Genomic DNA, 16,370 nt, shown 5'->3' on the forward strand with positions numbered 1-16,370 from the left:
CCCCCCCACACACACACACTTCTTTGCCCGTTGCGGCATCATCTCCTTTGCCAATCCTCAGAATGAACATCGAGGCAGGAAAGTGGCAACGAAGAGGAAAATAAATACTGAAGAAAGATATGCGCAGCGACACACACACACACACACACACAAGCGCTTTCTTCATGCACACGAAAAATGATATTCTCCCAACAGCGCACAGCGGGCCGAACAGCACCCACTCTTCGCCCGCTAGTCCCTCACGAGGAAAGCCACAGGAAGAGGCACACGCGCTCTCACGGGTAACATCTCTTCGCTGCACCCCTTCTGCCCTTACTCGGGTAAAACTGGAAAGAGGGTTTCCTCCACGACCGAGGCCGTCGAGACACCGGATGACAGCTGCTCTTGTAGGATACTCGGCGAGGAAGGATATGGGAGGGGCGGCAGAAGCCCAGGCCGCTGCCGGACATCCACATCGCACGATGAGCTGGTGCACCACGGCTCATCTTTATGTGTACTGGTCAGTGCCTGCCGCAGCCGTACGTTCTCGCTCTGCAGCGCCGCAATCATAGTGTCCTTCTCTGTGAGCACCTGCTCCAGCTGCCGGCCAAGGTCCAACCTCAGCTGTGCAATGATCTGAAGTGTGAGGCGCTGCTCCAGAGCCGTTACGTCGACGGGAGTGAGCGGAGAGGGGCGAAGAGTAGCGCCTTTCACTTTCGGCAGAGTAACTTCCGCGAGCGCTCTCGATTTCTCATCTTTGTCACTCGCTCTTGTCAGGAAGAAGTCGGAGGACCCGTAGATAGAGCGCCCAGCATGCGGCAGTGGTGAACTGGACCTCGGTGTTCGTCGCCTCTCACGGCTCCATGGCTGCAACTCGGTCGCGTCGGGCAACAAGGCAGAGATTTTCTTATGCGCCAGAGGGATAGAAGACCCCGTCGAGTTACGCCGCACCTGGCGCGCTTGTGCCCTCTGCGCCCCTCGCAGGGCTGTCTCCAGTGACTCCGTCGTCGTGTCGCTCATGGCAATGCTCGCATTGGCGTCGACGATGCCGATTCTACTCTTCGACCGGTGCGTCTTCTTGCGGTCGTGCCGTCGCTTTCGCGTGCGGCGCGGCTTTCGTGGGAACCTTGGGCCATCGGTGTGCTTGCTATCGCTGTCGTAGTCCGCCACAGCTGAGATCGAAGTGGGCTCGTTCGCCGCGGCGGCGGCAGGTACACTTAAGCGACTGCGAGAGACCGGCTGATGGTGCCGTGGGGCGTTACGTGCTTTGCTCGGCTCCACAGAGGCGATGCTCAGCCCTTTGACGCGGAAGGCGTACCGCAGCGTGTTGTTGGTGTGCTCGTGATTCAAGGAGCTTGAAGAGACCGCTGCGATCATGACCGTCTTGCTGTTTCCGGTAAAGCTGTCACGCAGTACCTCTGTGAGACGGGAGCCGCGAAAAGGGACGTGCTTCTTCTTCTCGTCCAACGCGCGAATGCACTCCTTGAGCGCCAGCAGGGACTTGTTAATCTCCGCTCCCTCGAGTCGCGTCAGCCGGTCATGCGCGGCTGTATCGGCGGCCCGCTCGCTTCCGGCCAGATCGACAAAGTTGACGGTGCCGGTAAAGTCGACGCATCCGCGGTCTTTGATGTGAAGGGAGAGCACCGCGTGGGAGCGACTGGAGTGCTCGTTTGCGGTGGTGGTGCCGGTGCGACGTTGCTCTATTCCCGCCTGCACAAGCTGCCACAGCTCCTCGACCCCTTCGACGGTGCGCCACATGACACCGCAGATATTCACGCGCCGGTTGGCACCCTCGCGCAGGATGATGGGGTGTCGGTGGTTGAGCAGGTCGTACAGCGCGTTACAGTAGATCTCGAAGAAGGAAACGCAGAGCTGTTGCCCTGGTTTGAGTCGCTCAAAGAGGTCTGCCGCAGCCTGAAGATACAAACCCTTCTCTGTCTCCGTCCCTATCATGGTGTACGTCTTGCCGCTGCCCGTCTGTCCGTAGGCGAAGCAGGAGGCACTGCCACCAGAGAGGCTGACGGTGAGAAGCTCCTTCACAGAATTGAGGTAGACGTCCTCGTTCGTCGCCTCCGCACCGAAGGCGGCGTCAAAGACGTAGTCGCTGTTCTCCTCGTAGCTGGTCAAGTCCACACGTTGCTTCGTAACAGCGATGCGCACGTGCGCGTTGTCGACTTGCACGCAGTCCACACCACATTCACCGGGTGCCAAAGGACGCTTGCGCACAACAACCGTGATGCGGCCGTCTCTACCCTTGCAGCGACCATTCCCCACTGGTGATGTCCTCGCAGCGCCCGCCGCATTCGAGAATCGTGTCGACGGTTCAGAGGCGGTTCGGTCCTCTCGCTTGAGAGGCAAGGAGCTGGCAGTGTTAGCACCGTCGTCGGCACTAACTGTCGTTCTCGGTACCGGGGAGGCACAGTCCTTCTCGCCGGAGATTTCTGCGGCTACGCAGGGGGACTTATTTACCTGAAGAGGGGCGTGCACCTCCAAAGGCGGAGGCGTGAACGGCGCGTTGGAGTGGCAGCGATAATCATGCGGAGTGACGCGTGAGACTCCAGGGGTTGACGCTTGGCGCGGCTCATTGCTAAGCTTGAGGGTACTTGTTGACATCGATGAGCCCACTACTACGCCACTATTACCATCACCGCACATTTCTGCAAACTGGAGAGAGAGGGAGTCCAGTTCGCGGTTCAGCGTCGACACGGACGGAACTGCAGCGCCCTTGAGATACGACCGTTGCCCTGCGACTGAGTCGTCGCGCGAACCGCGCCTAGCCGCATCGCCGTAAGTAATGAGTGCAAAAGGCATTTGAACAGAGCTGGGCGGCACTGTTTTATCGTTCAGTGCCGCGAGACGTGGGAGAGGGGGCGGCGTGAAATGAATGTGATGGTCCACGCCATGGACAAAACGGCGCAGCTGTTGAGCCTCTGCCTCAGCTTTGGAGGCCCACGAGTTGCCCTCTCTATCCGCATCCATTTGGGGTCTGTATTAGTGGATGACTGCGCCTGCAGTACACCTAAGCAGAGGAATCCGCAGCATAAGAGAAACGATGAGGAGGAGGCCGGGCGCTCACAACCGGAGAGTACTCCACTACGGTGCGTAATAAGGGCGAAGCAGAAGAGAGGGGGGTGAAGGGAGGAGGTAGAGAGACAGCAAAGGGTTTACATGTAGAGGCAACGAGCCCGTGTAAAGATGAGAGGTGAGCACACCCTCTGCGCCTGGGTCACCTGCCCTGCATGCGCCATTCAGCACCTCACGCACCGAGCCGAAAACCGGCGTTGATTGGCCAAGCAGGCAAGTCCGTCTGTTTCTGCCCCAGCAACGAGAGAGAACGCCTCCGCACATCCGAACGAGGAGAAGGGGGAGAGTGGTGTGATGGGGTCCAACAGTACACGCCATACGTCAGCAACGAGGGCCTATCTCACACCTATGTAGTGCAGTGCGAGAGGCACTACGAGAACAGCAACACAATAGAACAAAATACGCGCATATCAGTAGAAAGAGAGAGGGAGTGAGGGACACAGCTCGAAGCCGCTCGCCTGCGTCGATCCCGCCTTCCGTTGTCTGCCTTCCGAAGAGAGCGGAGGTGGTGCGCCACCAGCCTACACATGGAGAACCCAAGATGAAGGGTGTACGCGACACTGGCACGCAGCGACTCAACACCACCAAAAAGGCGACGAAAGGCCAACTCAAAATAGTGCGCCTCTTGCATGACTGCTCTTATAAGCGCTGCAACCAGCTCACCGCTTTTTTATCTCGTCACTCGCTGCAGAGGTGGCGTAGCTCGTTTATGGTGGTGTCCATGCGGTCACAAATGACGCCGCCAAGGCTGCAGGGAATGAGTTGCATGGACGCGGTGCGCAGATACCAGGATGAGAAGAAACTTTGGATCGTCTGCACTGAGAGCATGCGCCGTGACAGGACCTCGGCGCTGAGATTCAGGCCGAGCTTGGAGAAGACAACTGGGGGACCAGAGAAGACAACGCTGTGTGTGTTTTGCTGAGCCCGCAGGCCAATCACCGCAGCCCAGCTGCCAACGGGGCCGTGGCCAACAACGATAACGCTTTCATGATCGCCGCTCAGGTCCTTCAGCAACGCGTGCACGATGGATGCGATTTTATCGACCGACGTATCCCACTGCGACGGCACTATGCGCTGCACAAATGAGAGATAAGGCAGCAGTCGATCAACGTACGGCGCTGGCATGAAGAACGACAGGAAAGACAAGGCGTACGTGTCGATCCACATCAGCATGGACTCGATCAGAGGTATCAGGTTGCGGCCGGGACGCGCTGTAATGATGGTCGTATTGACGGCAGCAGTCTCCTCGCGGAACGCATCGAGGTGCATGAAGGTAGAGTCACCCCCCTCTGGAACAGGCACGCGCTTGAAAGATGGGAACCAGCGCGAGAGATCCGCGTCCTGCCCCGCCACGTCCTTGTTGAGGCCCAGCTTCGCGAAGAGAGCGATGCCCACCACATCGACTGTCGGGCTGAACTGCGTAAGGCACAGTGGGGGCTTCACGTACGAGGAGTTTATTTGCACACCTACGGAGGCTACTCCTGCTATGCTGCTGCGACCCGTTGGTGGTTCCGCCAAATTTGCAGACATCACCCCTCGCGAGATGGCGGAGGCGAAGCGAGTTGCGTAGTTCGGTAAAAGGACGTCGCTGACGGAGCCCTCGTAAACTTCGTTCGCTGCGGTATAGCCAAGAATGCAGCAGGCAAGTAGCACTAGCGTGAAGCAGGCGCACATGGTGAAAACGCCGTATGTGTTGGACGACTCGTTTGTGCGCGCAATGCACAGCAGCAGGTGCACCGCCAGCGCCAGTACAAAGAGGCCGCAGCGGTAGTCGAAGACTGTCAGGGTCACCACACTGCCGGTTAAGTGAAGCAAAAGTAGCAGCCACGAGAGGCGGAAAAGCCACCGGCGCACCGCACCCTTCCACCGCCCGTACACAGTCACTATTCCGGTGATGACGAAGAACAGCATGATGAAGAGCACGGCCAGGACCGAGTTTCCCCAGTGGTTCGTCCAGCCGTTCTGCGGTATGGTGAAGAGGGTGTCCATCCAGAAGACGGACGCGTAGAAGACGCCGCAGATGGTGATGTTGGACGAGGTGCCCACGCTGCGGGCAATCAAGAAGACGGTGCAGAGGAGCAGCAGCACTGCCTGGGCCACAATCGCACCGCAGAAAAAGAAGAAGCCGCCGCCCGCCACGAAAGCGACGCCCATGGCCACCGACAGCACACCCACCACCGTGAGCAGCATCACCTCGCCCGGCGGGCAGCGCTGCTCCATGTTCTCGTCATCCATCTCTACCTCCAGGAAGAGGTACAGGGTGGCTTCGGCGGTGTTCTTCCGGCTGCCTTGCGCATACGAGCGCTTGCTCAGCGTCCGCAGGCCAAAGGCGAATACGAAATGGTAGACAAAGATGAGGCACACCGCGACAATCCAGCCGTACGCCAGGCTGTACTGCAGTCCGGTCAAGACGTCGTAGCGGGCAGCCATGACGCAGAAGAGAATAAAATAGGCGAAGGTGCAGCCAACGAAAATGACGAGATGGGGGACGAGCGCCTTCATCCCAAATGCCCTGAACGCCTCCACGACGCGCCCCTGAAATGTGTGACGAGCCACGTCGAAGCCGCGTGAGCAGAAGATGCAAAATTGGGATGCCACGACGAGGAAGGCCACACCGTAGAGAAACACGTAGTACGGCTGCGCAAAGGCGGCGAACAAAATGTTGACCAACGAGATGACACCGAGCAGCGCGATGAAGCAGGTGCCGAGCAGGAAGAAGAAGGAGGAGACCATGAGACACAGCCACAGAAACCCTTTCGCCACCAGCAGTATCGACGACGGCAGCCCGGCAAGTAGCCTGTCACCTTGGATGAGGCTCGCTTCGTGCAGCAGGGCGTCCCGCTCCTGCAACTCCCACTGCACAATCTGAAGCCACTGACGCTCGTGCATCTCCGTGAGACTGAGGCGAAAGAACGACTCGATGGTGGTGAATTGGTTGATGTAGTCCGTGAAGAGGTTGTGCGCCGGTACGCGCATGATGGGGGAGGTGTTCCGCTTCACCCGGCTTAGGGACCTGGGGCCATCCATCTCCATACTGTCCGTCCCGCACGTGATGAGGTTGGCGTCGTCATCGATGTCGAAGACGTTGCGGGGAGGGGAGCAAGAGGTAACGGATAGCGCCATGACGGTGCCCTCCATTCCAGGCAACGAGCACTCGGCGAGTTCATACACTCCAGTGAGAGGCTGATCGCGCAGGGATGGTGACGGGTCGATGATGCTACGCTTCAAGGCATCCATACGGGAGAGCTCCTCGATGTAGCCCGCCCTGAGGAGGTTGTTCAGCTCCCACTCCTTTACCCCCTCACCCCGCTGCACAGCGGTCTTGAGCTGCTCAAAGTAGTTCCGGATATTGGTGGCAAAGCGGTCGTAGTTTTCCTGATGATCGCAGTCGTTCTTGCCGCCCAGCTCGACCGGGAGCACGTCAGCGTCGTACAGCTCCAGCAGCTTCCCGTGGCGGATGTCGTTGTCGGACATGATGATGATACGATCGGACACAATCGCCGGGAGTCGCGAGAAGATCGGCTTTGCCAGTGTGGAAAGCATGCGACCCATCCTGCAGACGTATATCTTGTCGACGCACCCGGGGTAGAACTTGGCAATGCGAAGCGCGATGTCGGCCTGAAGGGTCATGTCAAGGTTGCGAATCATGCTGGCCTTGTCCTGGTTGATGAGCATGGCGATCTGACACCGTTTGCTCTCGGGTCGCAGTCGCGTGCCGTAGGTGACGAACATGTCGAAGTTCAGGCGACTCTCCTCGCGCCGAGACGCCAGCGGCTTGTCGCGCGCTGAGCACACGTAAAAAGTGACGCGGCCCACCTTGTCATTACCGATGATTTGAATGATACCTTTGCGCATATTTTCCATCATCCAGTCCGTCACATTGTACGTCGCCAGCTGCTCACGCTCAAAGTCAGCACGGCGCCGCAGCTTCGCTACGGCCTCCTCGACTTTGAAGTTCTTGTTCTCCAGAAACCCATAGATCCAGCAGTCAAAGTAGTTGTGGCGAATTCCCATGCGCTGCTTCACCTCGTCCACCTCCGCCTGATGGGCGTAGGCGACTGCGCCGATTTCGAGCAGCACCGGCGCATTCGACATGGCGTGCAAAGGGCAAGAAAGAGACGCATAAGTGGACGAAGACACCACAGAAGGCGAGTAAACCCCGCGGCGGATGTTCTCCAGCGAAGAAGAACGGTGGAAGCAAAGTGAGGCAGGGCCCCCATCAAAATTCAGCAGCTGGATCAGAGGAGGACGACGACGGGCGAGAGAGCCGCAAAAGGCAGAGATGAGCCACAACGGCACGCACAACGTGAGAGGCGACCTCCTCAGAGACTGAAGGAGTAACACGAGAGAACAGTGCAGGAGACCAGAACACAAGAATGAAAGGGGAGGAGGTAAGGGCAAGAAGGCAGAGAAGGTGAGCTAGAAAGACTCCTTAGATGCATCGGTGCTCTAAGGGGTCGCACCCAGCGGAGGGTGAGCTGAGGGGTGACCGTGTGACGGTGATGTTACCAAGAGAAGCGAGAAAAGGGGTATTAGGACAAGGTCAGAAACTGCACACGTGTGATCCGCTAGACGCTGTGTCCCTGCACACCTTCTTCGGTGTAGAAGGTGGGGGGAGAGGGGGGAGTGCTGAAGAACAGGCACGGTGACGTTTCTCGACCTTTTCCCTGCTGGTCCCTCTCCGCGACCTCTCTGGGCTTTTTGTTTGCCTTTCATGCTGACCTACGAGGGGACGCAATCGAGCGTGTACAGGACGGAGAGAAGTAGGGGGGAGTCGACAGTGATGACTTTGCCAGAAGCCGAGGTGCACTGTGCAGATGAGTGGAGTTGTCCCCTCTCTCTCTCTCTTGGCCCTTGGCAGGTGTGTGCGAGCGTCGTTCTAGTTTGCCTTCTTTACCGAGTCTCCAGCAATCGTCCGCGCAGCTGAGGGGGGGAGAGGGGTCATGACGGTAAGACCAGAGAGAGGCACGACACGGAGAAAGCGAGGAAGATAGGCAAAGGGAGGGGTGCACACAGCTGAAAAAGAAAATGAAGGAGGAAGGTGACATGCGACTGTCCGGCAGATGGCGCAGCTAGGGGACAGTCACAGGGCTCTGTGCTGCAGCGAGGACATCCGCCTCTGCCCTCCACATCTTTGGCGCCTCACTCACCATCGGCGATGGCACAGAGGCACGCGTACGCGAATGGGGTGGGGAGGGGAGAGAGGCAGACAGACAGGCGATGACTGAAGGCAACGACGTAATTCGGAGATAAAACACCCAGGCAGGGGTACACACACGCAGAGCGACGGGACGAGAGAGACCAGCACGCGCGCCTATGGCCAACGCAAACAGGCGCAAGAACTCCACACGCCCACACAAAGGGGGTGACTCAGTATAGAAATGTCTCTGCGCTCAGGCGCTCTTCCTCGGTCCTGCGCACACTCCTGTCACACATTGCGCGCCGCCGCCGCCCCCCCCCCCCCCTCAGCAGGCACAACGCTGTAAAAAAAAAAGGCGGCGGAGTGTCAAGCCGCAGGCCGCGCGCAGAGAAAGAGACGGCCAGGGCCCCCAGGCGCTCATGTGGAAGCGACGTGCCTGCGACCCTCCACGTCACCACAAGCCGCCAGCAATGCCCTCGAGAAGAACTGCGGTCGAATGCAGTAGAGGGCGGAGCCATCGCACAGCACACGCTGGCTCACGGTGGAGTCCTGACCGCCGATATAGTTCAGCACCCCGTAGTAGGCACCGATGGAAAGGACGTACCTGTGGTACCCCTCGAAGGACACTCCGAGCTTGCGAGAGCAGTGCAGAAGACCAGGGGAGGCAAACACAATGGCCTGCGTCTTTGCCTGCACCGCTGCCGCCGAGAGGAAGCCGCCCGCCACGCCGCCGCCCGTGAGGATGATTTTGGTTTGAAGCAGGTCCTTCTTGTAGTGCACGAAATCCCTGAGGTCCGTCGCGAGGTTCCGTGCCGCGAACGGGATCAGGCGGGTAGCGAAGGACATGATGTGCACCATGACATCGATCCAGTCATACGGCATGAAGATAGAGAGCGGGGACAGGGCGATAGCGTCGACCCAGCCTACCATGGCCACGATGGAAGACATGGCGTAGCGGTTGTTCAGTACAAGGAGGGTCGTGTTCGCGGTGGCCGGCAGCAGGAACTCGTGCATCTCCCACGGCATGCCATCCGCCTCAAACTCCTTCACGACGCCGTTGTAGGTGATGCCGCGAGTGCCGAACCAGTTGTTGAAGTCAACGGTGCGCGTCGCGTTTGTGCGGGCGCCGACAAGCTCCTTCAGCAGGGCAATGTCGACGACGCGGAACGAGTTGTCCTGGCCCAGCTGCAGCGTGCACACTGGATAGCGGTGATAAAGCTCCAGCTGTGACAGTGCCGTGGCACAGGGCGGGCCGCGGGCAAGACTCTGCGGTTTCGTGGTCATCAGTGACGTTCCGTACCACCCGAGCAGCACGCACGACACTCCGAGCAGCATCACCGCGGCGACGAGAAAGAAGGACGCGTGGATGTTGGCGAGGGTGCGGGGGGCGAAGATAATGTTCAGCACGTTGTGAATCATAATGGCGAGGCAGAACAGCCCCATGTGCCAGCCGACAAGAGGAAACACCATAATCCAGCATCCGACGATGTAGGTCATCACGATGATGTAGGAAACACGCAGCAGCCAACTTCGGCCCGGACGTCGCAGGCACGAGATCGCCAACGAAAGGAAGGCGCCGTTCAGTACCGACGCGACAATCGCCGAGGTCCCATAGCGGTGGTTGTGGCTCTGGAAGCCCAGGGCAAAGGTCACGTAGCACCAGACAAGTGTCATCATCCACAGGGTGAGGCGCAGCAGCGACCCGCTTAGCGAGTTCGACAGGGCGTCAGAGTAGTAGTGCACCACGTACGCCGCCACGAGAGTCGCTGTAAAGGTCGCGACATAGAGAAAGACAATGTGACTGAGCAGAAAGCTGATTCCGAGCAGCAGACTGATGACCAGCGGGATACCGCAGATGACGTAGGCGGAGGTCCGCAGCATGAAGCGCGCGTCGAGCTCCTTCAGCTGGTCTTTGGAAGCGTTGCCGAAATTGAGGGCCAACAAAAAGGGAAGCGCGGCAAGTCGGTTGTCCCTGTCACGCGTCGTGGGGGAAGCGAAGACGCCGGTGAAGAAGAAAATGTGCGTGAAGGCGGTCACCAACAGCGCGCTGAGCCAGCCGGTCGCAAAAGAGACTTCGAGGCCGCGCAGCGGGTTGCTGTGCACCGCGTATACAAAGAAGATAATGAACTGGGTGATGACAAGCACAAAGAATAGGATGACCTCCGCCACAGTGCCCCAGTAACTCCCGAGATGCTCGAAGAGAGGGATGATGTTGCTGTTGTACACCGCAAGGAGGCAGTCCGCCGCACGCGTGCAGAGGGAGGCGCCTTGGATGGCCACCATGAGCAGCACGGTGCCCAGTGGGAAGACGTAGAAGGGATTCGCAAAGAAGCCAAAGAAGAGCGTAATAATGATGCTGGCGCAGAAGACAGCGCAGAAGACAAGGGCGGCGGCGAAGTATATCATGTTGATCAGCGTGATGCCCACCAGGAGGAGGCGGTAGAGGGCGCGCAAAGGGTACGGGACACCGACGTACCACTTCCGATCCGACACATCCAACCCGCGAATGCCGAGCTCGGTGGTCGTCTTGAGACCGGAGGCGAAGTTGTCCAGGATTTTGTAGCGCTCGCCGCATTCGCTGCTTTCGACAGTCGTGCGCCAGCGCAGCAGCTCGTCGAGGAAGAAAAGCGCAAGGCTGCGTGGAAGCGGCGCCACCACTTCCGCCCACGGCATCGTCGCCCCGGCACCGGTCTCTTCTTTCCCAGTGCCGTCGTACTCTGGCGACAGCAGCGACGACCTCTCCGTGAGACACGTCATCAGCGGCTTCAGGTCTGGGTGAGCACTCTGGTTCGCGTCGTCCATGTACTGCGACGAGACCCACGAGGATCTCATCGGCTCTGCGGAGAGCGAGGAAACCGACTGCACGAGTGCGTCAGCCTGCGACGTCTTTGCGGCGCCGCTGGTGGCCCCTTCCTCGTGTACCGTTCCAGAGTCGATGCCAATGCTCTCCAGCTCGTAATCCTTGACGGTCAGTCCACGCTCGTTGACGGCCCGCTTCAGTTCCGCGTAGTACTTCTCCACCCGATCCGCATACGCGCTCCAGAGCCCCTCCTCGTCACACTTGTTCTGACCGCCCAGCTCGACTGGCAGCACCTCCGCATCGAAGAGATCCAGCAGCGCGCCTTGCTTGATGTCGGTGTCATCGATGATCTGAATTCGGTCGGCCACGATGGCGGGAAGGTGCTTGAAGATCGGCTTTGCCATGATGGCGAGCGTACGACTCATCTTGCAGATGTACATCTTATCCACCACACCAGGGTAGAACTTTGAGATGCGCAACGCGATGTCGGCTTGGAAAGTCATGTCAACGTTTTGCAAGAGGCTAGCGCCGTCCTGGTTGATGAGCATCACCATCTGGCAGCGCTTGTTCTCCTTGCGTAGGCGTGTGCCGTAGCTAATGATCATGTCGAAGGAGCGGCGCTTCTCGTCGCGGTACTTGGCCTGCGGGCGGTCGCGCCTTGTATTGATGTAAAAAGCTACACGCCCCGCCTTGTCTTTGCCAATTTCAAACATAATGCCCTGGCGCAGCGACTCGCGCATGTAGTCCGTCAGCTCGTACGAGGCGAGCTCATTCGCCTCCATCGCGAAGCGCCGGTGCAGCTTTGCGACCGTCTCATCAACGCTGAACTTTTTGTTCGCGAGGAAGCTGTAAATCCACGCATCGAAGTAGCCATGTTTGATGTTGAGCTGCTCCTTCACCCTATCGACCTCGTCGCGGTGAGAAATGGCGAGGGTGCCCAAGTCACTGAGGGACGTGTACCGGAGCATCGCGATGTCACGGCGCGTGGCCCAGTAGGGAAGGGGAGCTCAGTAGTAGTCGCCCAGTGGGCAGACAGGCGCCACACAAGGCAAAAGGCGGAGGGGCAATTTCTACGCTTCCCAGTGGCTCTTCTCTGCTTCGCACCTCGAGAGCGGTTACTATGAAGACTGAGGTAGTTTCAGCCATTCGGCAAACGAACAGGCGGCCCTCGCAGTGCAGTCGGCGGGGAGGAGAAGGTGTCTGAGACGTGGGGAATGAGGACTGGTGGCGGAGACGTCAAGGACGACGGTCAAAGCTCCGTTTGAGGGACCCGTGGGCACAGCTGCAGGGATAAGGCGTTATGTCGCCCGAGTCCCTGGCCAGAGCGACGGTGGTTCGTCTGCTGGAGGGCGGCAGAGTACGTTATGGGAGCAACGAGAGAGGGGGGCATGCAGCGCGCAAAGAAGCACCGCCGGTGCACTCTCGCTTCGCACTCTTCACTTTCTTAACTTCTCGCAGTGATCCAGCGAATCCATACATGCAGGGCCAGACGCATCGTTAAAGCCAAAGTACGCGTGTGCGTGTGTAGGAAGTTGCATCGCACAAAACAAAAAAATAGGAAGACATAAGGTGAGCATCAGCGATGCTCCCCGCGCAGACCAACAGTGAATGGGGTGGGGCCGCGGTGCTGGAGAAGAGAAAGTCGCTCCACTGATACACGTGATTCAACAAGGCGAACAAGTGGCGGATACGAACTCTACAAGGCAGGGGAACGCGCAGAGCGTCAAGGTGAACGAAAAGTAAGGCTGAGAATAAGCGCAAGAGAGAGAGACCGAGCCATGAGAGAGGCAGGGAGGGAGGGGACCGAAGCAGACGTGAAGGTAGCCCATGCCCACTCGTTGGGAGGGAGGGGGGCGATGTATCATAACAAATTGCCCCCTTCGCCAGCGCCTCTCAAGTCATCCTCACCCCGGTCAGTACTTCCCTTTTTGGCTTCCTTCCCACCGTCCTGTCTCTCCCCACATGAGCGTGGGCATTCCCTTGCGGGCTCCCTCGCCTTCGACGCTCCGATCAGCAGATGTCCACATGATGAAAAAACTTCTCGCTTCCTTCTGTGTGTTTTTGCACTGCGCTCCGGCGGAGAGCGGATTAGAGGACGTCATCCAAAGGAGACGCACGACAGCACTGCCAGCCGGTGGCGGGTCTGAGCACGGGTTGTCAGCCGTCGCCGCCCCCCGGCAAGACCACACATGCCCAACCGCGCCAGGAGTACAAAGTGAAGAGGAGAAAGAGCAGGTCGGAGCCTTGTCGAGAAGACACCCAGGACAGCACGAGTCGAAGAGGAAGGACAGAGGTGGGGGGGACGCAGAAACACGGAACGGCAAAATCAAAGAGAGCGAATTCTGGTTCGAGACGCACTCAGCTCGCACACACAGGCACGTGGCAGCGGCACCTCCGCTCCTGTTGCACCTCCGAGAGGTCACGGAAAAGGAGATGACGGTGCAGCGCAGCCGTGTGCCACGACTTCCCCGTGCACCGCGTCCACTTGTGGTCATCCAAGGAAAACGGCTGGTAGGGCAAAGTGAAAAGAAGGCGGCTTCGAGGCACGTGCAATGGCGACGCGTGAAGTGGGGCAAGCGGACGCCACAACGAACAAATGAAACGGCCACTTCATACTTCGCGGGTGGAGAAACGAAGAAAAGAGAATCGAAGCGACGGAAAAGAAGGGAGCGTGAAATGGAGTAGAAGAGAAGGGGGGTTGGTGCCAGCGGCAGGGGGGGGGGTAGGAGAGGGGGAAGCGGACTACGTCTTCCCTCTCCTACTCCTTCGCGCCGCTAATGAAAGCAGCGGAACCCCTCCGCGGGTAAAGAAAAGAAGAAGAGTTTAGCTAGCCCACGGTGTTTCAGTTCTCGTTCTGCTCTCCCCACAGCACACGCACCACGATGGACACCTCGTTTGTGCCCTCTGCCCCTCTCGCCCCTTCTCCTGTCCAGAGTGCTCAGTGAAGGTGTCAGTGGAGAGAGAGAGAGAGAGGGGGGCCAGGAGGAGGCAAACGCACAGCGGCAGGGGAGACGGAGCTCCAGCCGCGGCGGGGAAGCAGAGAAAATGAAAATGAAAAACAAAATTAAAGAAAAACGAAGCGCGCAAGGAAGAATAGGAGAAGTGCACCCAAAGACAGGACAGTGAAGGAGGAAAAGGCCGCCCTTGACACGTGTGGGTGCCATCGCGTCGATACGGCTGCAGGTTCTGGTGGTGACTCCGGGCTGGAGACACGTGTCGATCTGGGGGTCGTGCTTACAGAGGCGCCTCTCCTCACAGAGAAGAAAATTGCCATCGGTGCCTACCATGAAGAGAGGACAGCGCCGTAGATGGCAGCGCTCGTGCCCCACACCACGGCAATAACACCAGCCAGCAGCAGTGCGTAGGTGCCAAGGAAGTGGCCCCAGCCAACGCGAGCAACCGAGAAGCCACCCGAGTACATCATGAACAGCGATGGGAAGATGAAGCCAACGAAGCCCCCGCAGAAGCCACCCAGCAGACCAAAGACAGTGGTGATGCGCGGGATAAAGAGGCCGGCGGCGAGGGCCCCCGCAGCTTGTAGGGCACACAAGAGAGCATTCTTCCACCAGGGCACGCGTGATACATCGGTGCCTATCATGTAGTAGACACAGTCGCGGCAGGGTATCAGATGCAGCGCGAAGCCTACGCAGATTTTGAGCATCATGCCAGCGTACGAAACGGCCATGAGATGGTCCTTGAGGGGGTTGTACATGGCCAAGATGGAGTCGTTCACCTCAGGACCAAAGTCAAGGTAGCCGAAGAGACCTGTCAGGAAGTAGAGCACGGCGCACAGCGACATTCCGAGGAGTGCTGACAGGAAGACGCGGTGAACGGAGAACTTGTACATCTCACGTGAGATCTCCGGCGCGTTCACCTGCGCTATGAAAGCAAACATGAGACTCGACAAGCCATTGATCGCCGTGTTGCCGGTTTGGAAAGAGACAAGGTCGTCCCTCATGCCGCGTTCCTGCAGGCTCTGGGCAGAATGAATGACACACGTGATGGTGAAGAAGACAACAAAGAGGATGGACACTGTCGACACAATGCGCAGCGAGTTGATCTCCTTCAGCACGCACATGGGGAGTATCACGGCGATCCACAGCATCGATGTAATGAGCCGATAGCCCGGCTCGGACTTGATGTAGTCCGAGGCAGCTGGCGAGTTCTTCAGGAAGCCGGTGAGAATACTCTTGAGGGCAATGATGTACGAGACATCACCACCAAAGCAAAGCACCCACATGACAAAGACCACAAAGTAGTCCCAGCCGCGGCCCATCAAGCGGCGTGCGATGATCTCCCAGTTGTACAGCGCGGTTTTGTGCGACACAATGGCGAGCAGCACAAAGGAGTACACCGCCATGGTCACCACGACCATCAAGTAGATCACAGCCATCCCTATTCCACTCATCTGAAAGGCCGCAGGGAGTCCGATGATGCCGCCACCAATCGTGGAGCTGGCGATGCTGAAGGCCGAGGAGAGGATGCCACCATACGGCATGATCACCTGCAGTATCCGCAACACGGGATTGGTGGTGTGGCGGCGGCGCCACACACGGTCCTCACGGTCGCGTCGCTCCGCCTCAAGGATCTGCTGCGCGATGTCTACGTTAGCCAATTGCCGCTTGTACCCTTCTGCTACTGGCTCACGCTCATCGCTGAGCGAGGAGGACTCAGCCTTCTTGGATTCCTCGGTTTTACAGTCCACGTCGCTAGCTCCCACCACAACCTCATCCGCCAGGTACTCCTGGTTGAGGTCATCGTTCAGCATGTTCAGCCCGTCCTCGCCGTACTCCGGCGGGTCTTCTGGCATGTTGTCCAGGACCGCCCGGCCCTGCCCGTGCTGAAGATGCAGCGCATCGTTAGCGCTGTGGTTTCCTCTGGTCGGCATATCTCACGTTGCGTTCGCTTGTCGAGGCACACAGAGGGAAGTGGGGAAAGTGTTGGTGCAGGTGGATGAGCCTGTGCGCTCCTTACAACTCTTTCACTGCCTCGGTTTTCGCTTCTTGGGCCTCTTACTTGATGAGCTCACATGCGCAGTACAGACAAGACTCGAGAGCAACTCGTAGACGATAGGGGAGGAAGGTGGTGACACACACGCAGGTCAAAGAAGGCGGTGTGCGTGTTGCGCGTATACGACCGGATGAGGAGGGAGGAGTTGGAGGAGGAGCCAGACGGAGGTGACAGAGAAATGTGCGACAGGGAGAGAGAGAAAGCAACGCTGAACAAGACAGCAGGTACTGGGAGAGCTAGAGGGAACAGCCCGACCTGAGAGGGAGAAGGAGTGCAGTCGTGAAGCAGAGGAGGTCCATCATAAGCACTCCCTTAATGAAGACGTTACCAGGCATAGGTCACTCGAAAGCCGCTCGG

At 58.6% G+C, this 16,370-nt stretch overlaps 4 protein-coding genes across 4 annotated transcripts; all 4 read right to left on the reverse strand.

Moving 5' to 3' along the window:
- Window positions 1–312: 312 nt before the first annotated feature.
- Window positions 313–2,958, reverse strand: LBRM_31_0400 (putative mitotic centromere-associated kinesin (MCAK); the record flags this gene model as incomplete). The annotated part of the gene is made up of 1 exon (XM_001566990.1): window positions 313–2,958. One exon carries the CDS (start codon window positions 2,956–2,958, stop codon window positions 313–315), a length of 2,646 nt encoding a protein of 881 aa, XP_001567040.1.
- Window positions 2,959–3,741: 783 nt separating this feature from the next.
- Window positions 3,742–7,158, reverse strand: LBRM_31_0410 (conserved hypothetical protein; the record flags this gene model as incomplete). Its single annotated transcript, XM_001566991.2, has 1 exon — window positions 3,742–7,158. One exon carries the CDS (start codon window positions 7,156–7,158, stop codon window positions 3,742–3,744), a length of 3,417 nt encoding a protein of 1,138 aa, XP_001567041.2.
- A 1,462-nt stretch (window positions 7,159–8,620) lies between these two features.
- LBRM_31_0420 (conserved hypothetical protein) lies at window positions 8,621–11,971 on the reverse strand (the record flags this gene model as incomplete). The annotated part of the gene is made up of 1 exon (XM_001566992.1): window positions 8,621–11,971. One exon carries the CDS (start codon window positions 11,969–11,971, stop codon window positions 8,621–8,623), a length of 3,351 nt encoding a protein of 1,116 aa, XP_001567042.1.
- A 2,312-nt stretch (window positions 11,972–14,283) lies between these two features.
- On the reverse strand, window positions 14,284–15,891 carry AAT1.1 (putative amino acid transporter; the record flags this gene model as incomplete). Its single annotated transcript, XM_001566993.1, has 1 exon — window positions 14,284–15,891. One exon carries the CDS (start codon window positions 15,889–15,891, stop codon window positions 14,284–14,286), a length of 1,608 nt encoding a protein of 535 aa, XP_001567043.1.
- Between the last annotated feature and the right edge of the window lie 479 nt (window positions 15,892–16,370).

This window comes from Leishmania braziliensis, chromosome 31 (assembly GCF_000002845.2).
Source record: "Leishmania braziliensis MHOM/BR/75/M2904 complete genome, chromosome 31".
Classification (NCBI taxonomy): domain Eukaryota; phylum Euglenozoa; class Kinetoplastea; order Trypanosomatida; family Trypanosomatidae; genus Leishmania; species Leishmania braziliensis.